Below are 27,291 nucleotides of genomic sequence, written 5' to 3'. Positions count from 1 at the left end.
TTTCCATCAGTCTTCCTGGACTCGCTGCCCCAGTAGTGCCTAACATTGTAAAGCATATGGATTATTCTCCTCCTCCTCTCCCCAGGCTGTAACCGCTTGGTTGAAAGTGTTTCTACACCACCGTCAGGGCAGTTCATCTCCAGTATAAAAGGCTAGAATTCCCAGGAGCTGTTGTGGCCAAGGCTTTAACACATACACAAATGGAATGCGCTTCATTATTTAATGATTTGTGTCAGCCTGGAACCCTGGCCTGCTCTCGCTGGTTTTTTTTTTGTGCTCCTCAGTTCTCCACTTGCTACCTTCTGTCCGCTATGGTATCTGGTCCAATCCTTCCTTGGTCTCTGTGGTGCATCAGTGGCCTTGGTTCAGTCCCTCCCACTCTGTGTTTCTTGAGGTACCCAGCCCACTTATCATTCTTGCACAAGGAAAAGGAAATGGTGACAGCAGAAAGAGTTAATATCTCTGTTTGAATGCCTGAGCCTGCCTCCAGGTTTCCATGAAAATGAGAAGCTGTGTATGAAATGATTTTTTTTTAAATAAAAAGGGCATAGATACATGGGGGTGGTGGGATGTTAAAATTTTTCAGATCTCCAACCTGCCTTAAACCCATCCACTTCTAGTTTCAACAGATGACCAACCTGATCCCAGGGCCTGGGGATGGGGGCTGGTCACTCATTTAAATATTTTAATGAGATCATGTGCCTCAGCTTTTATTTCACCCAACTCCTGGGCAATGGTCTCTTTTGTAGAATTCCCCGCCCAACAGGGAGTCAAGCCTGTCGATCGGGCTGGCTTCTGGAAAGGGAATGTCCGTGAAGCTCAGACCTCCCCCTCACCCTGGGTGGAAATCCCAACCCAGTAAATATCGGGAGCCCTATAGAGGGAAAGTATGTGGAAGGCATACAATACATTGTATATGCAGAAAGGAAGAGATGGAAGGACAACGAAAAGTATGTGTAGGCATAGAGAGAGGACACAAAGATGGGATATTTACACAAAGGCTGAGTGTGAAAAGCTAGACCAAGAATTAGTGAGTGATAGGGGCAGAGGGACAGTTACAGAAAGAGACCATATTTTTGTCTGTGAATATTGCCACAGGAAATTAATTAATTTTGACTAAAGTTTCCAAATCAAACTGTGTTTTTTAAACCTCCGGGTAAGCAGTTCGATTGAGGAGGTATCCATGTTTGAGTTTTTCTGATCTGTGCATCAGTCCTGTCAAGGGCATTCAGTTCAGGCCACCTTAATAGATTTTTGAGATTAGCAATTTAACCAATCGGTAGCCGGCTTCAGATGTTCAGATTGCGTATTTCTGATTTAGATGAGGCAGGCTTGAACAAGGCGAAAGAGCCTGGTTTCATTGTTGACATTTGTTTAGTGAACAGGTGTATTAGAGTTCATAGGCTAATCCATGTAGTTGCACAAGTAAATATAGGGGCATGAAGAATTGGCTGAAAATAAGACCCAGTCGACTGGAGATACCAAGCATAGAAGCAGAACTGCTCAGGAACACTTTTTTTTAGAGAGACAGCACTGAAACAGGCCCTTCGGCCCACCGAGTCTGTGCCGACCATTAACCACCCATTTATACTAATCCTACACTAATCTCATATTCCTACCACATCCTCACCTGTCCCTATATTTCCCTACCACCTACCTATACTAGGGGCAATTTATAATGGCCAATTTACCTGTCAACCTGCAAGTCTTTTGGCTGTGGGAGGAAACCGGAGCACCCGGAGGAAACCCACACAGACACATGGAGAACTTGCAAACTCCACACAGGCAGTACCCAGAATTGAACCCGGGTCACTGGAGCTGTGAGGCTACGGTGCTAACCACTGCGCCACTGTGCCACCACTATGTAGCTTCAAGATTTTTTTTAAAAAGAGCTTGTGCTAGGAACTAATGATTCTTTCTCAAATTCTATTTGTCCTAATTTTCTTCTACCAATTTTCTTTGCTACCCTTGAAATTAATAATTCTTTGCTGAATTATTATTCCAAGTCTATTGGCAACATTTCTGTACCGGATCCAAGAGGCCAGTCTTCATTGGACAGTGAGCCTTGGCAAGCTAACTGACTTGACATTGCCATCTTCCCCGTGGGAAGTCAGTAATGATTTTCATTTTTGTTAGCTTTAAAGGAGTAACATTTGTTACGTAGCATTGGCACAATGATGCAGTGCAGTGCTTCCATTCTGATCCATCAGCTACCTTCAGTGTCTGACGAGCCTTGCTGCTGTTCTGATTTGCTGTTTTTGTAAAAGCAAACACTGTTGGGAAACTAAGTAATTACAGCCTTTGTCACAAGTGAAAAGGCTCCATTTTAAAAAGATATGGCACCTGCACTGTGGAGACTGGGATATTCAATGCCCATTTCCTAGCCACGTTCACCTGCTGTAAAGCAAGGAAGCAGTGTTAAGTCTGGAACCACAACTGGCAGCTGGGACAAAGAGGGTTGGCCGGACAATGGAGACCGCGTCACGGGAAAGTTTCCTTGGTTAAAAAAAAAATACAGACAATTACGGAGGTTCTGGTTTCTGCACTCAGCCTTATCAAGACCATCAGTGCATTATGTGAAAGCTTAACACAAACTGCAGAAGCTCTTATAATCTGCTGAAGTTTCAGCTCTTCATGTAGGAGAAAATGACTTGCACTGGATGTAAAAGAACATGTTGACTGGGAGAGACCATCAACAGGATGGTTTTTTCTCTCTTTGTAACTAACTTACAAAGCATCCCTTGACTGAGCCAGCTTGGGAGGGGGAGGGAGGAGAGGAGAGGAGCTTCCTTGTTGATGGGAGAGCATCTGCTCCTTTCCAATTTTAAATCCAAACCGGCCACAGATGTCGTGCAATTGCAACACTTCCCCTGATATCTGTGTCAATGTAAGTGTTGAAATTATAGTTGTATATTGGACCTAATTTTTGCTTTGTGAGAACTCAAATTACATTATGATTTTCAGATGACACTTGTTTTGAAGTACTGTTGTGGGGTTATCTTAAAAAAAAAAACAAATCTTTCAAGAAGATTTATTGTTTAATCCCATGGTTGCTATTTTATGTTGAGAAAGCAGAATTGGCAGCTTCGAATATAGACATAGGGTTAAAGACACCTCCCACCATTTAAAATAAATGAATCACCGAGGCTCAAGTATATGTACTTCTGAGAAAAAATATTTAAACTAACAATCACAGCTATGATATTTAAGCTAGAGATGGGGTTAGCAGATACTTATCGCAGTTGTAACTTTCCTTGCTGGTTTCTGTCATTTTCCAAACATCATCGAGTAACTGCTGGAATTTAACTTCCTCCAGACGATTCCGGATCATGTATATCAGGAGCAGATGATTTGCATTAACCTGTCTTTCCATGTGAAACATGGAAGTATTTTAACGGGGGGACCCAGCTTCCAGATATAAACTGGAAGCTGTTAATCATAATGTTTGACTTGATGGGAAATTACTCAGATAACATACAGGACCTTGTGGGATAGTAACTGCAAGATGGTCAGGTTTGATGTGATCTCGATTCTGAAGTACAGAAGACTAGAAGCCACGTATATAATTTTTAGAAAGGATAACCAAGGAATTGACAACAGCTTAAGCAAATTGAATGGGAATGTTGTTTAATCATTAGAGGGTAACCTTTGCAGACGTATTTCTGAGCATCCAGAATAAATCTGTAAATATTTAGCAAGCATCAACTTATCCTGGATCTAAATGGATTAACAAATGGGCAGGAAGTAAAGACAAAAAGAATCCCAACAAATCCTGTAGGGTGAAAGATGAGGGGGCCTAATAGTATGAATAAAGAAACATGGAGAAGCATGTCAAAAAGTATAGTCAGAGGAACAAGAGGGAAAGAACCTAGCCTAAGTACACAAATAAAACAGAAATTCTTTCAGTAATGTAACTGGAAGAGGTGATACTAACGGGGTAGAAAGAAAGAAAGGCTCGTATTTGCATAGTGCCTCAGAACCTCAGGATGTCACATTGACAGGAAATGAAGTACTATGAAGTGTAACCGCCATTTTAATATGTGGTAAAACTAAGGGCTGTAAGATAATTAATGTATTAAATTATTACTTTCTTCAAATAGTCACTGGAGAAGACATAATCTCATGTCTTTCCTAAACTCTGATAATCCAAATCAAATGAATGATTTTTGGCATGAATTAGATGGCCATACAGAATAAAAGGGCTCAAAACAAATAAAGTGCCTAAGATAAGTGATATATTTCCCCAACTAGACTGAGAATTAGTGCAGTACTGATGGGGTGTTGTATTGTCTTTCGATGAGATGTTAAGCCGGGCACCTGTCTGTGTGTTCAGGTAGATGAGAAAGGAAAAGACCAAGACGTTATCCTGTAGTCCTGACCAGCGTTTCTCCATCAACGAATACCACCAAAAAACAGGTTAATTTTTATCGTTCATCACATTTGATATTTGTGAGATCTTGCTGTGTACAAATGAGCTGCTACATTAGACTACACTTCAGAAGCGCTTGGGGACCTCCAAGGGCATGAAACACTTATACATATACGGTTTGTTCTTACTTCAAAGAAACACATGCGATTTGTGAGGTGTTAATGGTAATTAGACAGATTCAAACACTGGGGAGATCCCAGTTGTTTGGGAATAATCCAACTTGATGTCTATTTTCAGAGAGGTCATAAATAGACCCAGGCAGCCTCAGACCCATTAGTCTTTCATCAACAAGGTAAAATAATGGGTGATTATCAAGAATAAACTTGAGGATTACCTATATAATAACCCAGTAAAGATTAGCCAATATGGATTCTTGAGAGAGGAGGACCTTTCTGTCTGCCTGCCTGTTGCCGGCTTTGTTGAGTGAATGGCACCTCAAATGGACTCTGAAAGTACCTATGATATATCCCAATTTCCAAAACCCATTTGACAACGCTCCATAACCCATTATTGATGTTGAATGGGAGGAGGCAGCTGTATTTTCTCCTGTATGGATTAGCTTAGATGGGCCAAAGGCCGCCTCCATATTTATTTATCTTGTGATCGGGAGAACCATGCCACTAGGTGACCATCCCTGGGCTGCCTCTCATCAGATTTCAAGTGTAAATCATCATGATGGGAAGTGACAAGTAGACACCGACGGAATATGATTCCCCTTTTAAGAGGCAGCAGCATGTTACTAGACGTGAATGTACAATTCTGATCGTGCTGTTCATTTTTAGTGTTGTGATTCAATTTAAGACAGATACCCATTTGAGGAAAGGTGAAACGATTGCAATCAATCCTCTTCTACCCTAAAGAATGGCAAATGGTTGTAACCCCTGCTTCTTTGAGTGCCAGAAACCGAGAGTGCACTGTCAGCAGCAGATGTTTAGTACCAACTAGAATGCAGAGTGATCTTGGTGTCTGTTAGGGTATCCAGAACCCAACTTTTTTTCTGGGTTTGAGGAGATACCGAATCACATTAAAATGGGGCTATGTCCTGTTGCCCTTCAAACAGGGAATAACACAGTTACGATACCGACAATAAAACAGTGCTTTAGAGCTACTGGATTTCCATTTGGTGACCACTCTACCAGTGCCCCAGTACAAATTTAAAAGTGTTGAAATTATCTTTGCATTCTGATCTGATGAGGTAGATAATGTAATGTGGAGAAGTAGCACACCTGCTCAAGCCTCATGTTGTTTTCCAGACTGTTGCCAGGTACCGAACTATTTTTACACATGCAAGTTGAAACCTGGTTTTATAGCCTAAAGAAAGTGCTCCTTCCCCCTGTTCTCACAGCTGCTTACTGTCACGCCCCCTGTCAGGAGCATCCCACGTCCTTGCTTATGGCTCTCCCTTGGGCTTGTACTATCCCTTGGTTCGTTAAACAGATGGACCTGCTATAGCATGGAAGAGAGCAGAATTCCAGCAGTGTTCCTGCCATAGTTAGCAATCTAGCAGGCATTTGTATCCGAAATAGTTAGCACGTCCTATTCTGTATCGATCTCATCACTAAACTATCTTCCCTCATGGTTTGTGGGCTTGTTTCTTAACTGTTGCAAACCTGGCTTTGGTATTTCTTTTTAAAAGAAAAAGTATTAGCAACTTGGGTCAATTATGTTGACCTTTTGCAGATGGTAAGGTTCTGAAGTCCCCAATATACCATCTGTTTTTATCAGCTAGTTTTGGCACGTGAGAAAAGAACTGGGGAAAATGGAACTGAGCTCCAGACCCAGGGCTGGCTGCTGGAAGGGTTGCTTGAGCTTGTTCACGTCTGCTGTAAGTTCCCCTGAGCCGTGCTGTATATACTCTGTACTGGAAATGTGGTTAGACGGGGAACAGATTCATTGTTACTCAGTGGCAGCTGTGCATGGGGCCAGGTTCTTTAATTGTAGTGTTTTGAAGACTCCGGTTTTTTTTGCGTGGAATTATTTCAACTTAAGGTTGTATCAGCCGTGTGATGTTTGGCCCCATTAGACAGTCTCAGAACGGCATTAGTAGATGTATGCCTGGGAGCTGCTCCACTTTGTGATGTGCAGGAACCCATTAAAGCAGCATTGGAGATATGATGATGAAAAGGAGGGGGAGAAGGGATAGTACCTTGGGTAAAAATGTTGTGATGGGAAGTCATTGCTCAAGATGTACTGGCAATGTTGTGACCAAATGCGGGAGATATCACACAGGGGAGGTGGTGAAGCAGGATGGAGTGGTCAGTCATATTGACTGCTGGTGATGAGCTGAGGAGGACAAGAAAGTGCAGTGAGCCATGGTTGCAGAGGATGTTGTTAGTATGTCGCAGTCCCAGAGGAATATCATGGGGCCTTTGCTTAGGGCAGTCTCATTGCTGCAGGCAGGGTAAAGACCCAGTCTGAAAGGATTGGAACAGGGAGCGATGGGACAGATGACTGTCATCACCCAGAACATTAATGTGTTCAGGGACCTTAGAGGGAAAAGAAGGTTAGAGAAGGGGCAATAGCTGGAAAAAACAGAGTAGTCGAGGGTAGGCTTTATGGGATGAGAAGTATCGCAGCAGTTTGAAGGAGAGGGGAACAGCATTTCTGCAAAGGATCTTGTTTAATATTAGTGAGCGTTAGCCACAGAACAATAATTGTACAGTTGTTTTAAGAGAGTGGGAAGTGGACCTTGTGGAGGAAATGAGCCTTGTAGTGGAGGGGGGTGGGGAAGGTGGTGGATAGGCTACAAAGTAGTGGGTTGAAGGTGTAGGGAAATCCTGCTGTGAGACACAATTGGATTGTCTTAATCTCGGAGGTGAAAAAAAATCCAAAATCTTCTCTCACTTCGCTGTTCGAGATATAGGTAAAGGGGTGGTTGTTTGTTATTGAGAAGAAGGACGTCTGGGACTGTTTTCATCTTTGAAGATAATTCTGTCATAATTGTAGAATTTGACTGTGTAGCAGTCAAGCGAGCTATGACCTTGGATGATCAGATTAGTCTCCACCAGATGCACTTGTGTCTACAGCAATGGGAATTGTAAATGGTAGACCAACAGAGACAGGAGGCTTAGATACATGAAGGGATCATGTTGCCAAAGGCAGAACCAAGGGTGCTGCTTAGTAGATTAACAGAGGTAACAGTATCAGAGCAATGGACGCCTCCAGTGTTCTCAACTTGTTGAAAAAAACAAATTCCAATGGCCTCACATTGCTGGTACAAAACCCCCTAAGTTCCAATGTTTCCACATCAGTGGGTACAAAACTCCCCCAAATTCCATCTTGTCATGTTGATGAGTACAAAAACCACCAAATTCCAATATCCTTGCATACAAAAAACCCCAAATTCCAATGACCTTGTGTTGAAAAGCAAGGAAGTGATGTCAAACTTGTGTAGAACCTTGGTTGGATCACATTTAAGTATTGTACACACTTCTGATCTCCTCATTATAATAAGGATGCAGAGGCATTTGAGAAGGTGCAAAAAAGATTGACAAGGATGAAAGCATAAAAGAGGGAGATCCTAATCAGGAAAAGCTGAATAGGCTGGGCTCTTTTCACTAGAAAAGAGATGGGTAAGGGGTAACCTGATAGAGGTCATTACCCTATTATTATCTTAGACGTAATGTTCCACTTGTGAGGGTGTCCAAAACTAGGGTCTATAAATATAAGATAGTCACTAATAAATCCATTAGGGAATTTAGGAGAAACTTCTTTATCCAGAGTGTGGTAAGAATGTGGAACGTGCTACCACAAGGAGTAGTTGAATAGCATAGATGCATTTAAGGGGCAGCTAAATAAACACATTAGCAAGAAAGGAATAGAAGGAGATGCTAATGGGGGTTTGGTGAAGTGGAGTGGGAGGAGGCTTGTGTGGAGCATAGATCATTGGAGCAATTGGCCTGTTTCTAGGTTGAAGACTCTATGTAATTATGTAGAAAACAAAACATTCAATTGTCCTCCCATTGATGAGTACAATAAAAAAAACAAATTCCAGTGACCTCAGGTTGGTGGATATCAAAGTTCAATGATTTCACCTGGAATCCCTGGACTTTTTTTTTAATGCAAAACAGAAACATTGGAAATCTCTTTACCTGTTAAGAGTACTGCAGTTCTGGAAGCATGGTAGGAAGTAAATGTAGGTAATCCAGGGTATTTTTGGAACACTTATGGATTGTTTTCAGAAATGTAACAGCAGACATTTTTGTGATTTAATAATGAGAAGTGAGAGTGAACACAGGTGAGACTTGAAGAATTATTCAATGTGGGGATGGCCCGACTTTTCTGTTTGATTCCGAGGCCAGTCATGATGAGGTAGTACCGAAACCAGGGGTCTGCAACCTGCAGTTCTGGAGCCACATGTGGCTCTTTTAACATCTAATTTGCTCCCAACCTTTTCCGGTTGCATCTCATTAACATGAAAAAAGCCTAAAAATAATCAACCCAAGAAAAGTAAGAGCTATGTTTTTATTGCGGGGATAAAAGGCTAATCATTATGCTACACTTTAAAATGAAAAACATCATTGTGCTCTAAATAAAACTGTTTGAGTGGTATAGCTACGTCATGGTTATAGATAATACCTTTGGTTCGAGGAGCAGAACCATAGAAAAACTACAGCACAGAAGGAGGCCATTCAGCCCATCATGTCCGTGCCGGCTGAAAAAACTAGTTGCTCAATCTAATTCCACCTTCCAGCACCTGGTCCATAGCCTTGCAGGTTACAACACCTCAGGTGCAGGTCCAGGTACCTTTTTAAATGGTTTTATGGTTGGTGACTATTATTGTTTCTAATATAGCGGAGACAATAAATTACTCTGTGCTATTAGAAGCTTTTTTTTAAAATCATGAAAATCAATAGCCAAAGTAGGTCTTAATGCTATGTACCTTAAGTTAAAGTTTGTTTTAAAGGTGACTTTACGGACAAAATTATAGGTTTTAAAAAAAAAAGTCAAAAATACCATATAATTCAGAGTTGGGTTTATTTTAATTTTGATTTTTTTTTTCTATTGATATATAAATTCACTACTTCTATTTTATTTATTATGTATGTAAATTATGCACCAGAGGCACTTGGCAATTTGCCCAGTATTTGGTTGAGAAATGCTTAATTTTTGTCTTGTGGCTCCCAATAGTTTTAGGCAATTTAAAAAAAAAAAGATTTTTCAGGTTAAAAAAAAAAGTTGCCAACCATTGGCCTAAACTGTCGGGAGTAGAATAGCTAAAACTCTAGCTCCCTTTCTTTCACCACCCCACTGCCCTTACCCTCCCCCACCCACCCCCATTTCCATATCCTGACTGCCAGGGATTAGAAGGACCACCACCGTCCCCTCCACCTGGACCCTCAGAGAGCTCAGATGTTCACATATACTGCCAGGAGTCAGGATCTTTACTCTAGCCCAAACTAAAGTGGCCACAGTCTCTTCATAGAATCAAAGAATGAAACGGCCATTCAGTCCATCGTGCATGTGCCAGCTCTTTGACAGAGCTTTCCAATTAGTCTGACTCCCCTACTCTTTCCCCATAGACCTGCAAATTTTCTGCTTTCAAGCATTTATCCAGTTCCCTTTTGAAAGTTACTAATGAATCTGCTTCTACCCTTTTCAAGCAGCACATTCCAGATCACAACAACTATCTGTGTACATTTTTTCCCTCCTAGGCCTTTTGCAAATTATCTTCAATCTGTGTCCTCTGGTTCCTTCTCAGTAAATCTGTTTTTTTTTAAATGATGTCTCTACGTTTGTCACTAAGGACTTGAGCCAGGTTTGTGATGATAGAAACCTGGTGCCAGAACATGAAAAATGCAGGGATGCTTGGTCTAGATTAAGTAGCCATCTGCTATTGTGACCAAAGGGTACCAGTGGCAGATGAATTTACCAAGTCTGTTAAAATATTGGAACTGGAATCATTTCTTGTATTAAACAGACTCGTGTGATTAAAATGTGTGTGTGTGTTATTTTCTTCCTTAGAAACCCTTTCACTTCTTTTCAACTTGCATATAGCATTGCCCTCCTGTCCTAAAGGGATGGACACTTTTCTGGAGTGTTGATAAACTATTTAATCATCGGTGGCAACACACCCAAGCGAGACCCTGTCCTTGTCTGGCAGTCAGGTATCCATTTCAAGCATAAGTTGCATCGTGGTCATAGTGAGTCGATTTCCCCTTCCCTGAGGCTTATTTCAGTACCCCACCATAATGCATCGCAGGGTTAACACCGAGGTTTGAACCGGAGACCTTCGGAGGTTTTGCTCTCTCTATCTTATCCTGTATTAAATCCCATCAGCTGTTACCCATGTCCTTGTTGACTTGCACTGGCCCCCGGTCTCCCACCACCTCAAATTTAAAATCCTCAACCTCGTGTTTTAATCTATTCATGGCTTTATCCCTCTTTGTAACCTCCTTCATCGCTACAGTTCCTTCTTCCCTCATCTCCCCTGTTAAACTCGCTGACTCTAGAGTTTTGTGGATCCCCTTTCACCCCCAGCTTTGGTCAAGCAGTCTTCACCCACCTTAGCCCTGTACTCTGGAATTCCCTCCCTAAACCGCCCCCTCGCCCCATTTCTCCGCTTTCCTTTCTTCCTGTAAAACCCACCTCTCACCCTCTTAATATCTCCTTTGACACTGTGTCTACTTTCTGATGACGTCTCTGTGAAGTGTTTTGGGACTGTTTTTCTGTTAATGCTATGTCAATGCAAGTTGCTGTTATGGTAATGCTCATGTTGCTGAGCTGAAATTTAGTTGCTGAAAAAGGCATTGGTGTCATTTATATTCTGTTTCACCTCCGAACTCGAGATATGTGAAATCTTGAATCACACGAACAGTAAACCGCAATTGCTGCACCAGCTTCATCCAGAAAGAAATGGTGAGGTTTGTATCTTCCATCCGTGTACCTGTGCAACGGGATCATGCTGTGTAGAATGAAGGGTTGGTAGATATGGTGGCCGGTGAGTATCCCCAGTTAGGGAGTCAATGCCTTCAGGATAAGAGGGAAGAATCATGAAATAAGGGAAAGGAAGCAATCACTTTGTGCAATGTTTGTTTGTCGTGAGCTGAAACATTACTGTCTTTTTAAGTGCACTTTGCCCCACTCTCAGTCCAGGAATGTATCTTGACCATGTCAACTGATTATGTTTTTAAAAATAAATTGGTTGTTGGTAAACTGTGTAGTGACATCATCTCAATTGATAGTGAACAGGCAAATCATTTCATTTTTAAAAAAATGTTTATAAAATGAAATTGCAACATTTTTTTTGGTTAAGATTCTCAGATATTTCTGGGAGGGACTGCAGCTTTAAGATGACGATACCCAAATATGGAATTGTGGACCAAAAGTGGTTGATGCAAAACGCCTGTTAATTATGGAAAATGATGCAAATTCTCAGCGTGCATCTGTTGTAAGGACTGCATCTCCATGACGACGAGAGGTGTTGATAGAAGGTTGCTGGCTCCTCCTGGAGATTTATCAACACCTCAATGCTTCAAAGGATTTGACGTTTTCCTTTATTTATTACTTAAACCTAGTATTGCATGATTTTCTGTCCTGCTTTGCCCTTTGGGTGAGGGCATCATGTAACCCCTTCGATGTACATATATGTAAGGAATGTATGTTTGTATTTTTGCTCCCTTTAGAGTTTCAAAGAACCTGAGCGCAGCATTTCATCCTCTCTTCCTGCTCAGAGTCATGGTCATTTACAGCATAGAAGGAGGCCATTCGGCCCATCGAGTCCATGGAGCTATCCAGTCAGTCCCACTCCCCCACACAATCCCTGTAGCCCTGTAAGTTTATTTCCTTCACATGTCCATCCAATTTCCTTTTGAAATCATTGATTGTCTCTGCTTCCTCCACCCTTGTGGGCGGCGAGTTCCGGGTCATTACCACTCGCTGCGTAAAAAGGTTCTTCCTCGTATTCCCCCTGCATCTCTTACCCAAAACCTTCAATCTGTGTATTCCTTGTACCATTAGCTTTCCCGATGTGAGCTGCTCACTGCAGAGCCTCAGGTGACGCTGTTCCGTTGTTCCCTATTTGTTGTTGATTTGCTTCACCACGTTTGATGTTTCTTCCACCTGCTATGGAAAAGTACTCTAGCAAAAGACAAAATGAGCAGCCTGCTCCCAGGCCGCTTTCATGTGCCACTCTTTCGTTTCTTGAAGATAACCGAGAGCCGTCCAAGGAAGATGGCAAGCCTTTGTTACGCCTCTTGTACATCACATGATTATGTAACACGATGGGCCGAATGGCCTCCTTTCATGCTGTAAGTTTCTATGATTCTATATCTTGCAATTGTGAAGATGCTGAAAGCATCAATGCGCTGGAAGCATGTTGTGAAAAACCGGAGATGCTGCTTTTGCACAAGACTTGGAGGCAATTTAAAAGAGATTGATTGAGTAAAAAGAACCTTGCTGAGCTTGTCAAGTGAGAATCTGTCATAAGCGTTAACTGTAGTGCAACTGCGACAGTGGTAATAGTTATCTCATCTATTGAAATAGAAAAACAGATGTATTGACATTTCAAAATCCTGAAGGGATTTGGGCTGACGATGGAAAATATTCCAGATGTGAACCTCAGCACAAGCAAGTACCTTCAGAGGAAAGGGCTTTCTAAAAAATTGCAAAGTTTCGTAGTTATTTATAGTAACAATATCAAGGGAAGATTGCTGAGTGTGTACACAGTGACAAATGTAGGAGCCAGATTGCTGGGAGTGAGTCAGAATCATCATTGTGATGCAGTAAATTTAGATCACTTAGAATCAGCTACATGTATTAACTTTCTGAATTTCAAACTCTTTAAATATTGCAGCCCAAAGCTGTGGGAGCAAATGATTCAAGAGATTGTCACCCACCTCTTTATGAGCCACTGCTCAGGAAGTGTCCAGTATGGTTTCCTTTGGTCTCTTTGCTTTCATTGTGCCTCAAGCAACAGGGTCCAGCAGTGTAATGGTTAAATTACTGGACTCCTTAAAACCTGGACTAATAATCCAAAGGATACGAGTTCAATCCCACCGGTTTCAAAATAAAATAATAATCTGGAAATCACAACCAGGTATCAGTAAATGTGAGTGTGAATCTGTGGGATTGTTGTGTGACCGATCTGATTTGCCAATCCTCCTTGGGGTTGGAAGCCTGCAGTTCCTACACAGTCTGGCCTGTATATGACTCCAGTCTAACACCAATTCTGAACTATCAGGGAAGACTGAGGCACTCTTCTCTAGAAAACGAGAAGGCTGAGGAGTCACCTAATAGAAAATTAATTTAAAATTATGAAGGGGTTTTATGAGCGAGACGTAGAGAAAATGTTTCCACTTGTTAGTGGGAAATTAAGAGTCATCAATATAAGATTGTCCCTAATAAATCCAATAGGAGACTTATGAGAAACTTCTTTACCCAGAGAGGGTCAGAATGTGGAACTTGATACCACATGAGGGGAATAGCATAGATACATTTAAAGTAATCAAGATGAGTACATGCAGGAGAAAGGAATGAAGGTTATACTGATGGGGTGAGATGGAGTAAAGTGGGAGGAGGCTCACGTGGAGCATAAAGGCCAGCATGGAGCAGTTGGCTGGTAACTTCTGAAGAGAACATGAGGCTACAAAGGGATATAGATAGGTTAAGTGAGTGGGCAAAGACCTGACAAATGGAGTATAATGTGGGAAATTGTCCACTTTGGCAGGAAGAATAAAAAAAAACATTATCTAGCTGTGAGAGATTGCAGAGCTCTGAGATGCAGAGGGATCTGGGTGTCTTAGAGCATGAATGGCAAAAGGTTACTGTGCAGGTACAGCATGTAATTAGGAAAGCTAATAGAATGTAATTGTTTATCGTGAGGGGAATTGAATACAAAAGTAGGGAGGTTATGCTTCAGTTATACAGGGCAATGGTGAGACCACATCTGGCGTGCTGTGGACAGTACTGGTCTCCTTATTTAAGGAAGGATGTAAATGCGTTGGAGGCAGCACAGAGAAGGTTTACTAGACTAATAGCTGGAATGGGTGGACAATCTTACGAGGAAAGATTGGACAGGCTAGGCTTGTATCCACTGGAATTTAGAAGAGTAAGAGACGACTTAATTGAAACATTGACTGGGTGGTTGTGGAAAGAATATTTCCCCTTGTGGGAGAATCTCAAACTACGGGTCACTGTTTAAAAATCGCCCATTTAAGACAGAGAGGAGGAGAATTTTTTTTCTCTGAATCTTTGGAATTCTCTTCTTCAAAAGGCAGTGGAAGCAGAGTCTTTGAATGTTTTTAAGGCAGAGGTAGATAGATTCTTGATAAGCAAGGGGGGGTGGAAGGATATCGGCGGTAGGTGGAAATGTGGAGTAATCAGTTCAGCCATGAACTTATTGAATGGTGGAGCAGGCTTGAGGGGTCAAGTGGCCTACTCCTGCTCCTAATTCGTATGTTTGTATATTTCTGTGTTCTCAATTCTACCTAATTTTAGCAAGCTGTATCAATCTGCTATCTGCAGTGTTTTCAAGAAGCCAGCCCACTGCTGCCATCACCTTCGCAAAAGGCCACGAGGGACGGGCAGTAAGTGCCCGCTTTGGCAGCGACGCACAGATCCCCGAGAGTGAATAAAACATAATAAGGAGACGTAATAAAAGAAATCTGTACATGTGTTTTACACAGTGATTGGGGTGCACTGTTTAGAATATTCATTCAGCTCTTTAATCTGGGCTGAATTGAAAGCCCAGGGTAAGTCCCATGGAAACCATTTGAATCACTGCCAGAAGAGAAGCAGACTGGTAGAAGTGGGACAGCTGGGCGCGCCCGCATTCTTTCATCACCGCTGCGCGCGCTGCTTCTCCCCCCCAGCAGGTGACGCCGCCCTGCAGCATCATTGGAGGTAATCACTACCTCTGAAGGCTCGGAGCTGCTTTCCAACGCTCGTCTGTAGCGTAAAGGAAGTAAAAGTGAATGTAAACCTTGTCTTGCTGAACCAGCACAGTCGTTAGCGCAAGACAAAATCTTGATCAGGCTCCTTTCTTTTAAAAAAAAAAATTAAACTGTTGTGGAGAATTATGGCTCAACGTTTTCTTCTTTTGTGGGCTCCCTCTCCCCACTCCCTCCATTGATCTAATTTAAAAACATCACTGGAGGAGTTACTAAGCCTGACAACACCGGGAATTCAGTTACCGTGGAGATGCAGTCATTAACCTGTGATACTTGGAATTCTTTGCATGTTAACACAGCTGTCGCTCAGTGTTGTGCCCATCAAGTATTTTGTGCTAGTTTCTCTCTCTTGCATTAGCACGCAACAGAAACCAAAGTCTCCCGTCAATGCAGTAGACAAATTATGTGGAATTAGCCCTAATTCTTATGTAATGTGTTTCTTAAATATCAAAATTAAATCACAATAAGGAATGTTAGTAGGGAGAACTGAAAACCACTCCACCCAACCAAGAAACATGTGTCAATAGACAGCAATACATGGAGCTGAGCAAATAGTGATTTCAGTAAACCCAGAGTGGATCCTGAAAACCATTGTGTACTGTATAGAGCCGGTGTCTTTTTCAGCTGTCCCTGAGCCTGTGTGCATGTAGCAAGGTAACCATTTCAGTTACAGCCCACTCCTGATAATTCAATGTCACTTAATTTGAATTACAGAATAATTCAGGCGAGGAACAGGAGTAGGCCATACAGCCGCTCAGCCCTGCTCCGCCGTTCAATTTGATCATGACTGATGTGCACTTCAACTCTGCTTCCGCACCTTTGCTTCATATCTCTTGATGCCCTTACCCGACAAAAATCTATCAATCTCACTCTTGGGAGGAGCAGATTTCTGTGACTTACTTTGTGTGGAAAAGATGCTTGCTGATTTCCCTCCTACATCCAGACAGCACTGTTAGTTTTTGACACTGTGCTGGACCACAAACCAGTCTGTATTTCAATTCATTCTTTTCAGGACCAAGTAATATCTGTCTGTTTGCTTACAACTTCATCCTCGATGCCTCCTATGTGACTCCCTGTATGTGAAAGGGTATATGTTCGCCATATGCCCACTGTGCATACTGGGAGCATCCGGAGTAACGATAATCATGTCTGATTTTGCATGACTCGCGTCTCTGTCAGTTCAGTGCAAGTAACATACACATTGAGTAAGCAGTTACTATCCTTTCTTGTCCCATCATGTATCTGACTCACATCCCAGTATGGTTTACACATTAATGGACATTTGGAAGTGGGATGAGCTGGCGATGGGAGAACTGTTATTGAGTTGTCTTTTGTTCTGTACAGGAATTTCAGTGGAGTGCTTCTTTTAATATTCTGATTCACTTTCTGGGAGTCTGGGTCTAAGAGTTTGCTCCTGGCATTTATGATGTTAAACCATTTTCCATAGCCCAGTAGCAGAATCGTAGACCCAAATAAAGTTGTTTCCAAGCCTGCCATGTGATGACAGAAAACTAATTTAACAGCTTGGAGGTCAGGCTTCTAGAATCAAGAATCAGAGAATACCGAACTAGCAGTAATGTAAATGATGCGCATTGTCAGAAGGGCACTGGTAGCTGTACCTGTCACTCAAAATATTGAACTCTCTTCTGTGTTTGTCTAGGGTCATTTATCTGTTTGTTCTGTATGAGAAGATCAACTTTGAAGCAGAGTTGTCCAAGCTGCAGCCTGTGGGCCATCTCTGCTCAGTGAGTCCTGGCTATCTGGGCCTTGAAATCCAACTGCAGTCTACTCCTGAAACTGAGCAGTAATTTCAAAGTGTAGCATCCCATCTATTTAGATTGTACCATAGCTTGGGAGTGGGGGAGAGGAGATGAGTTCCACTTTTACACACAATTCATTTTTTTGTTGTTCCGAGCTGCTGTTGGATTCTCTCTCTCTCTTCCCCCTGCTGGTTCATGAAGAATGGTGCAAGATGGAAGTGAAAGAGGGTTACTGAGAGACAGATGGAGCTTTGCTCTCCAAAACCCACACGGATAAACACCTTGCATGACAGTTCTGGCTCAGATGGTAGCATCTGAGTCAGAAGGTTGTTGGTTCAAGTCCCACTCCAGAGACGGTGCATAATCTAATCTAATGCTTCAGCGTAGCACTGAGGGAGTGCTGAACTGTCAGAGGTGCTGTCTTTCAGGTGAGATTTTAAACCAAGGTCCTGTTTTCCCCCTTGGATGTCATGGCACTGTTTGAAGAAGGGCAAGGGAGTTCTCCCTGGTGTCCTGGCCAATATTTCTGACTCGATAACAGATTTATCTGGCCATTTATCTCTCGTGTTGTTTGTAGGATCTTGGTGATTGTCATTTTGTCTGCAAATTGTCTGCTCCATCTCCCTACATTATAGCAGTAATTAAACTTTTAAAGTATTCCATTGGCTGTGAAGTGCTTTGGGACATCTCGCGGACGTAAAAGGGGCTATGTACATGCAAGTTCCTTTCTTAGTGTGTGGTTTGAGGAGCTGTACGGCCCATGTAGGCGAAAAGCTTGGATAACCCTTGCCTCAGATCATTGTAATGCCTGTGGTTGCCTTTCAGATGGTTGCTTGCTTGGTCAGTCATGCTGATCATTTGATTGTTTAGCTGGATTGAAATACCATTTAAGATTCAGGTTCCTGAATAAAGTTTCCTTTGGATGTGACCTCTGTAAGCTTAAATTTCTGTGAATGAGATGGAGCTCCTGAATATCCATCATTTATTGAGACACAGTTCCCAGTCATGATTCACCTTACTGGTTTTGCTTCTGTCTTCGGGTGATGGGAGTGGCACCGTTGTGACAACGGCAGTATTACACAGTCCAACCCTGGGGCTCTTCCTTGGGTCGTCATCCTGTTCCTACTCAGTGTGCGATATATTCTGTAGTATGTGCAGTGTAGTTTTCACTTGCTCCTGTTGTGTACCTTGTACTTGCGTGTGCTGGTTACTCCAGCCATTCCCATGTGATCTGTTCTTCATGGTTGAAATGGTAGTTAATGTTTAACCAAGCTATAGGACACAAGCATTTATGCACTGACAGTGTCTGCTGCAATGATAGCACTGACTACTTGTGGGGCATGCAAGTAGTAGTGCCCGAGTGGTTCCCGTATGACCCAATTTAACACACTGCCATCTGAAATTAACATCACACAATTGAGTCTTTTGAACCCAAACCCCTGGAGGCTGAATCTGCCCTTCTAATCCACCCAGTCCTACAGGTTCAGGATTGGATTAAGGTGCTGGGATAATATTACACTTGTGACCCTTCTTCCTTGACCCTTGATCCTTAACCCCTTTGCTGACCCTTTGTTTATATATGTATAAATAAACTCTGAAAGCACTTGTGCTAATTGTATACATTCCAGTTTATTCAGTGGGATAAGGATAATGGAGTGCTGTAAGCTGTGAAGCTTTTCAGTAGCTGATACATTACACTGTCATACTGGAGGGAAGGTTTTTTCTTGTCCCTCCACATTGTACTGTGTGTTCTGATTCTGGTTGTAACATTGCAGGCCCATATCTTCTAAGTACCTGTGGCCTAGCTGAATTTAATCAAGTTTCAGCAAGAAATTCCATGTCTTCCGCTGACCCAGCTGGTTAAAGCATTGATTGGTTAAGCCCTGGAGACTAGGAAGGTCCCAAGTTCAATCCCTGATTTGTACTAAGTTGGTTGATGTCAGCTGGGGCATTGCTGCAGTTGACCTAGGTGGCCCTTTAGCTAAGGAGGGGGAACATTGGTCAGGGTTACTGTTTCTGATTGCTATCAAGTCAACTTTCAGGAAATGCAGGTTTTGGGGATGCCAGACAAGGACAGGAACGCCCGTGATGCCTGACAGTTTGCAACAACAATAATTTGCATTTATATTCCATGCTTATCATAGCAAAACCTCCCAAGGCACTGCACTGGATCACTGTCGAACAAATTTGACACCCAGCCACACAAGGAGATATAAGAGCAGGTAAAGAAATAAGTTTTAAGGCGCATCTTAAAGGAGGAGGGACAGAGGCTGAGCGAGTGAATTCTAGAACTTGGGGCCTACTGCTAATGGCAAATTCACAAATGAAAATGAGCCAGATTTGGAAGAGCACCGATTTCACTCTCCTCCGCTCGGATTTGAGCAATAACCACTTGAGCAATGTAACAGGGTACTTGAGGTGCACGGAGCTGTACAATAATTTAATGTTTGCCAGAAACAGGAGTAGGGAGAAAATGGGTAATGAAAGGAGGAGGAGCTGTATAAAAGGGCAATGCCACAAGTGCCATCTGTCATCCCAATCAACAGGTGCAACCTTTGTGATTTGCCACCTTCATCTTGTATGGGAGCCGTCAAAGTAGAGCTTGTGTTTATTGTTTAGTGTTCTGCGATTGGATCAAGCATCTCCTTTCTCTGCCACAGAACATATGACGTGGGTTCCACTCATCTGCGACCTTGCTCGTCACATGAAATAATGTTATGATTTAATACACACACCTGGCCCAGCCTGCTTATGAACCATTCTAAACCTGCCCGTTAATACTTTAGAAAGAAGCCACAGTTAGACCAATGAGAATATAAATGGAGGGGGAGGGTGTGGAGGCACAATATTGCTGTACAGGGATCTGATTTATTAAGGTATAAAGCATCCGGAGAGACTCATTCTGTGCACTCGCCTTAAACAATGAAAGCATTCTGATTGTTTATGGAACTACAGAGCGCTGATGACATAATCAGGGGACAGGCTTTGAGGACGTGCAATGATTGAATTGTGGGAGGAGCTGGTTTGTGCAAACAGTTGCTGAACACCTGGGCTTGATGACAAGCTTTGATAATGCAGATTCCTCATCTCCCATCCAGTTGGACTCAGTAACACCTCCCAGTCATTTCTTTCTGCTATCAATAGGACTCAGTAACACCTGCCAGCCATTTCCTTCTGCTCTCAGCACTTTCTATTTACAAGAAAGCATTTCAAACAAAAGAAGTAGATGTTACACAACAGTTGCAACCCTTTTCTTTCAATATTTTTTATATATATATATATGTTCATGGTGTTGAAAGAAGGAACTTGCATTTATATAGCACCTTTCATGACCTCGGGGCATCCCAAAGCGCATTGCAGCCAAGCACTTTTTAAAAAAAAAAGTAGTGTAATGTAGGAAATGTGCACAGCAAGGTCCCACAAACAGCAATGAGTTAATGACCAGGTTAATGGTGTTGGTTAAGGAATAAATATCAGCCAGGATATCAAGGAGAGCTTCCCTCCTCTTCAAAGTAGGCCTTAGGACCTTTTACACCCACACCAGGGCAGACAGGACCTTGATTTAAAGTCTTATCCAAAAGACGGCACCTCCAAGAGTGCAGCTCACCCTCAGTACTGCACTGGAGCATCCACCTAGATTATGTGCTCTCTGGAGTAAATTTTCTAAACGCGCTGTCGGGATCTCTTTTTTTTTTTGTTATCCTGCCAGGATTTAAGAATTCATACACAGTAATAACATTACGCTTTGCTTTCTTGTTCATTGAAGACAATTTTAAGTTTCCTCCACGCTTCCGAGTTGTTCTGTCAAGCTGCTGTGATCAGCGATGCACAAAGACCAGACTTAATGCCTCCAAGAGGGGCAGGCAACGCTGAGTAGGTCCACCATGGTAGATGTTGCACGTTTCTTTCCAGTGAACCGGAGCAGTATTGATGACCCAAGAACGGGTTCAGCAAATGGGATGTGGTCCAAGGAGAAAATGAAGGGATTCCTTTCCTCACAACAAGCAAATCTTAAAACTCAGAAAATGAACAGAGATGCACTTGGTTTAAGTAGAATAATACAGAGCTGCTAGCAACAACAATTTGCATTTATATCGTGCTTTTATCGTAGGAACAACGTCCCAATCGGAGGTGTAATTAGACAAAAATTGCTGCCAAACCAAAGACTTTAAGAATGTTGAGCAAATGTGTGTGGGTTTTAAGAGGTAAAGCAGCAATGGAGTTTGGAGATGGAATTCTAGAGTTTGACGCCGAGATAACTGAAGGCACAATTGCCAACGATGGGGTGAAGGGACGGATTCATGAGAGGCTCGAGTATTCAGGGGTTGGGTTGTAAGATTGGAGGAAATAGGATGGGAAGGCCATGAAGGGATTTCAACATGAGGATAAGAATTGTAAATATGAAGAGTTCGGAGACCGGGAACAATTGAAACTTTTAATCTGAATAGCAAAAGGAATCTTGATGGAAGTGATTGTGAAATAAAATGTCATTATTGCATTAATTGCCCCAAACTGATCTTTGCAAGTTTACCATCACCAATTTTAGGGAGGGAAAAGGCCGATGGTTAGTTGGCATCCTTCCATCTATGAAAGCTGATGGACACGTAGCAGTCATTTAGGTGGGGGTGTCTTCTCTTGGTGCACTTTTGCTGACGACCGTGAAGGCCAATCCTTGAGAGGCAGGTTCTGCCAGAAGTGCTGCATGTGAAGCTGCCAACTGACGCTGTGAGTTGTTTTCGGCATTGGCACTTGTTGCCAAGCTGCTTTAGCAACTGGTCATCGTGTTAGTGCTCACCAGTCCACAGGATGTGTCGCCATTTCCCTCTTTCAGCAACTAGAGACTCCCAAACAATCAATAGCCTTCATGTCACGTTCACAAGCATCCTTGAAGTGGAGTTTTGGGCGCCCCACTGGTCATTTGGCCCCAGCTATCTCACTATACAGAAGGTCCTTGGGTATGCGACCGTTTTCCATCCTGCAGACGTGTCTGATTCACCGAAGCCATCTCTATTTGATTAGTGCCAACACACTTGGGAGCTCTGCCTTTGAGAGAACTGCTACGTTTGTGATTTTGTCCTGCCAGGATATACCCATAATGTGCTGCAGACAGTGGAGATGGGAATTATTGAGATGCTTTTCCTGGTAGCTGTAAATCACCCATGTTTCACAGCCAAACAGCAAGGTGTTGAGAACACAGGCCTTATAAACCATCAGCTTGGTCCTAAGGGTCAGCCTGGTGTTATCCCATGCACATTTTGTGAGGTGGCCAAACGTGGTAGCTGCTTTCCCTGTGCATGTATCGAGCTGTGCATCAAGGGACAGATTGTCTGTCACCGTGGACCCAAGGTAGCAGAATTTGTTAACCACTTCCAGCGGGTGTTGTTTAGTGTGATCAGGGGCAGAGATGCAACAGCTTGTCCCATGACTATGGTTTACTTGAGTTTCTAGTCACGGAGAACAAGTTACAGGCATGGGAGAGACAGTCCATGAGTCTTTGTAGCTGAGTTACCGTGTGAGTGACCAGTGCAGCATCGTCAGTGCAGAGGAGTTCTTTGATCATGACGTGATGTGTTTTTGTCTTCACTTTCAGCCTTGATAGATTGTAGAGCTTGCCATCTGACCTAGTGTGCAAGAGACTCCTTCCATATCTGCAGGGAAGGCAAAGGTCAGGAGCATGGAGAAGATGATACTAAACAGAGTGGGGGGCTGGGACACAACCCTGTTTCACTTCATTCCTCACTCCGAAATTGTTGGAAGTGGAGCCATCAAACTTTACAGTGCAGTGCATGTTGTCATGGAAGGAGTGAATGAGACTGTGATAAAGTCCATACAGATCAGCAATTTGAAAATTGACCACAGTTAATGATGACCCCCATGGCAGTTCGCCCGGTGATGGATGCCCACTCACCAGTAACATTTTAGAAGTCTCTGATGCACAGAAAAAAAATTCCTGCAAATCTGTAAGAGAAACAGAAAATGCACAACAGGCGCTAGATCTGAGCGTGTACCTAAAATCTATCTTCGTATCATCTTTCGGATGAGATGGTAAACCAACACTATGTCTGCCCTGTCAGTTGGACCTAAAAGCTGGCATGGCATTATTTGGAAGAAGAGCAGAGGTGATCCCCCTGGCCAATAATTTATCCCTCAGCCAACAGACAATCTGATCGCTGATCTTTATTGCTGTTTGTGGGAGCTTGCTGTGCGCAATTGGCTCCTGTATTTCCTGGATTCTAACAGTGACAACACTTCAAAAGTATTTAATTGGCTGTAAAGCACTTTGGGACATGCTGAAAAGTGCTACATAAATGCAGGTTATTTCTCTTACATTTTATTTTTTATTTGATAGGCTCTCATTTCAGTTCTGCCCCAGTCAGCAGATCCCAGTAACGTGACCTCATTTGATGACAAAGGCTGCTAATAATCTTTGCACAGCAGCGGACGGCTCTTCAGCAGACATGTGTTGACACTTGTTTGCCTGTATTAGTGAAATAACAGTGAATCAGAACTAAAAACTAGAAAGCAGAGAAATGTGCTCTGTGTGTGTATGTCTGAATGTTTTTGAAGCTGAAATTGCCCTGATGCATAACTTCAAAGAAAAATGTTTTGTTCCTGTCTCAGCTTTATTTTTGAGAGGAGGTGAAAAGAGTAAGGAAGGCAATCAGCAAAATGTACAGTAGTTGCAGAGACAGCACGCTTGTCAGCTCACTAGTCCTGCTAATCCTTCAGCTCTGTAACAAATCAATTCTGTGTTTGCTGTCAGGAGAGTTTAATTTCTAGAATGAAGTCGCACAAGAAAGCAAAACATTTTCTGCAGTTTCCTAGTGCCAGCGTGCTGTATTCTTCTGTGTGGCAGTAAACTAGGCCCAAAGCTCCCTTTCCATCCACAGCCTCGTATTAAAATGTGCATTGTATTCTTGGGACGTGGGTGGAAACTGCGAGGGAGGGAACAACATCAAATTTTGACAGGCCTATCTGCTTGTGTTCGTATTACAAGAGTTTGTTTCTTTTTATGCCCCGACTTGCTTCTCTTTTGTCCTCCTCTCTTTAGCTGAAACCTGCTCTCAAAAAAAAAGTGGATTTGAGTGACTGACTCACTGTTATATTGCGGCAGCACAGTTTGCTAATCTTTGTGGAGAAAGCTGAATAGAGGCTTCACTTTGGATTATGAAAGAAATTTTGATGCGTAATACAGATTGCATCTTTTAGGGCTGTTTGCAGACAAATCACAGCACTTGAATTTGCAAATGTCGACAGGAGAATTTTACAACAAATTCTTTCCTCTCTGGCCCAGGTGAGTACTTGTGGAGCCTTTCAGCCGGTATGAGGCAGGAGTTGAGGATGTGGAGTGCAAGGAAGAAGGAATGTCTGTCCTGTCATGATGCAGTGATGTTTATGTATTTTATAAACCCAAGTTTATGTGTATTTTAAAAAAGAATTCAATACGGTAGCTGTAGAATCAGATGTATTTTGCAGAGTGGGTGGGGGGGTGGCGGGGGAGTGTGAATTTTATTGATGGACAATATCAGTGCTAGGGAATGAAACACAACACTTCCTCTCTTTGTAACACGTGTTTTCATTGAATGCCCCCTAGGTCAGGTATAGCATGGTTTCGATGTGGAGTAATGCTTGCTGTAATTCTGCCCCAAACCTTAACCCCCACCCTCGGAATAAATGCTGATTACTGTGGTTTCTGTGATACTTCCTTTCTCATACCGGCCAAATTTTGATATTGAACAGCAAAGTCCCAGACCTGATTCCTGATCCCAGCAGTCAGCTTTGGCGCCTTTGGGGAAAATCCTGCTCCCCATCGCTATCTAGGGTTCCTGAGGACAGGGTTGCCTCAATGTGCAGTGGAGTAGACTCATGGCACTGATCATCCAGGCCAGCACCTGAATGATAGCAGTGAGGTGAAGTCCTGAAGGACAAGCATTGCTTTGGAATTGCACCAGAGCAAGAAGTTGGTGCCCCGAGGAAGGAGGACAGTTAATGAGAGAGCATGAAGCTGCACAACTAGTTTTACACAATCAGCAGCAAGTTTGTTGCCGAGTGGGCATTTATTTTGCTGCTTAAAGCACTTCTGTAATACTGCCTCAGGCCTCAGTGGTTTGGTATTTATGGCCACCGAGCTCCTAGCCTGCTGGCAGCCAGAAAAACAAGGCTGCTTCGATCTCTGATGGCACATGTAGTATTGCCTTAGGTGGTGTTGCTGCCTCTGGAAGGAGTCTTCAGAAACCACTAGCTTTGTTGAGTTTGGAGACTTAAGAGTATGACGTGGATGTTGTCTATATGGATTCTAAGAAAGCGTTTGATAAGGTACCACGTGGTTAACAAAATTGAAGCTCATGGAATAGGGGGAGCAGTGTCCAATTGGATAAAAAATTTGGCTGAGGACAGAAAACAGCGAATTGTGGTAAATGGTTGTTTTTCAGACTGGAGGATGATGGACAGTGGTCTTCCCTGAGGATCAGTGCTAGGGCCACTGCTTTTTAGATGAGATATAAATGGCTTGGATCTTGGAATACAGAGTAGAATCTCAAAATTTACTGATGATGCCAAACTTAGAGGTGTGGCAAACAGTGAGGATGATACAAACTGCCTGCAATGGGGCATAGATAGGCTAGCAGAATGGGCAGGCAAGTGACAGATGGAATTTAATACAGACAAGTGTGAGGTGATGCATTGTGGCAGAAGGATAGGGTGAGGCAATGTAGACTTAATGGCGCAGTTCTAAAGAGTGTACAGGAACAGAAGGACTTGGGGGTGTAGGTGCATTGATCTTTAAAGGTGGCAGGACAGATTGAGAGAGTGGTTAGTAAAGCATATGGAATCTTGGATTTCATAAACAGAGGCATCGAGTACAAAAGCAGGGAAGTTATGCTGAACCTTTATAAAGCTCTGGTGAAGCCCCAACTGGAGTATTGCGTCCAGTTCTGGTCACCACACTTCTGGAAGGATGTGAGGGTCCTTGAGAGGGTGCAGCGGAGATTTACCAGAATGGTTCCAGGGATGGAGGATTTTAGTTAAAAGGTTAAGTTGGAAAAGCTGGGGTGGTACTCCCAGAGGCAAAGGAGACTGAGGGGAGATTTGACAGAGGTGTACAAGATAATGACAGCCTTAGATAAGGTAGACAAGGAAAAGCTGTTCCCCTTAACTGATGGTACAAAGACTAGGGGACACAGATTGAAGGTTTTGGGCAAGAGATGCAGGGGGAATGTGAGGAAGCAATTTTTTACGCAGCGAGTGGTACTGATCTGGAATAAAAACAAGAAATGCTGGAACCACTCAGCAGGTCTGGCAGCATCTGTGAAAAGAGAAGCAGAGTTAACGTTTCAGGTCAGTGACCCTTCTTCGGAACTGACAAATATTAAAAATGTCACAGGTTATAAGCAAGTGAGGTGGGGGTGGGGCAAGAGATAACAAAGGAGAAGGTGTAGATTGGACAAGGCCACATAGCTGACCAAAAGGTCATGAAGCAAAGGCAAACAATATGTTAATGGTGTGTTGAAAGACAAAGCATTAGTACAGAAGAGGTGTTAACGGACTGAATATTGAACAGCAGCAAGTGCAAACATGAAAAAAACAGTGGGTAAGCAAACTGAACAAACTAAGATGAAATGAAATAAATGCAAAAAAAAAAGGTTGTAAAAAATGTAAAGAAGGAAAACAGAAGAAAAAAGAAAAACAACTAAAAATGAAAGTAAAATGGTGGGGGGTGGGGTTGCTGTCATGCTCTGAAATGATTGAACTCAATGTTCAGTCCGGCAGGCTGTACTGTGCCTAATCGGTAAATGAGATGCTGTTCCTCGAGCTTGCGTTGATGTTCACTGGAACACTGCAGCAATCCCAGGACAGAGATGTGAGCATGAGAGCAGGGGGGAGTGTTGAAATGGCAAGCAACCGGAAGCTCAGGGTCCTGCTTGCTGACCGAGCGGAGATGTTCCGCAAAACGGTCACCCAGTCTGCGCTTGGTCTCCCCAATGTAGAGGAGACCACGTTGTGAGCAGCGAATACAGTATACTACATTGAAAGAAGTGCAAGTACATCTCTGCTTCACCTGAAAGGAGTGTTTGGGGCCTGGGATAGTGAGGAGAGAGGAGGTAAATGGGCAGGTATTACACCTCCTGCGATTGCAGGGGAAGGTGCCATGGGATGGGGACGAGGTGGTGGGGGTAATGGAGGAGTGGACCAGGGTGTCGCGGAGGGAACAATC

General features: G+C 42.9%; 1 protein-coding gene across 4 annotated transcripts in view; it reads left to right on the top strand.

Annotated features, from left to right (window-relative positions):
• The window catches only part of arhgap46b (Rho GTPase activating protein 46b), a 167,235-nt gene that overhangs the window by 90,709 nt on the left and 49,235 nt on the right, over nt 1-27,291 (top strand). Inside the window, exon 1 of one of the 4 annotated variants that reach the window (XM_068048578.1) lies at nt 24,294-24,372. The exons of the other annotated variants lie outside the window; for them this stretch is intronic. Within the exon in view, the coding sequence (XP_067904679.1) occupies nt 24,326-24,372 (47 nt within the window). The 5' untranslated portion in view covers nt 24,294-24,325. Of the gene's footprint in view, nt 1-24,293; nt 24,373-27,291 lie in introns of those variants that run through there. 4 annotated transcript variants of the gene reach the window in all.

Source organism: Heterodontus francisci, chromosome 16, assembly GCF_036365525.1.
Source record: "Heterodontus francisci isolate sHetFra1 chromosome 16, sHetFra1.hap1, whole genome shotgun sequence".
NCBI classification, from domain to species: domain Eukaryota; kingdom Metazoa; phylum Chordata; class Chondrichthyes; order Heterodontiformes; family Heterodontidae; genus Heterodontus; species Heterodontus francisci.
The sequence above is the reverse complement of the archived record's forward strand: the minus strand, read 5'-3'. Positions and strand labels throughout refer to the sequence as shown.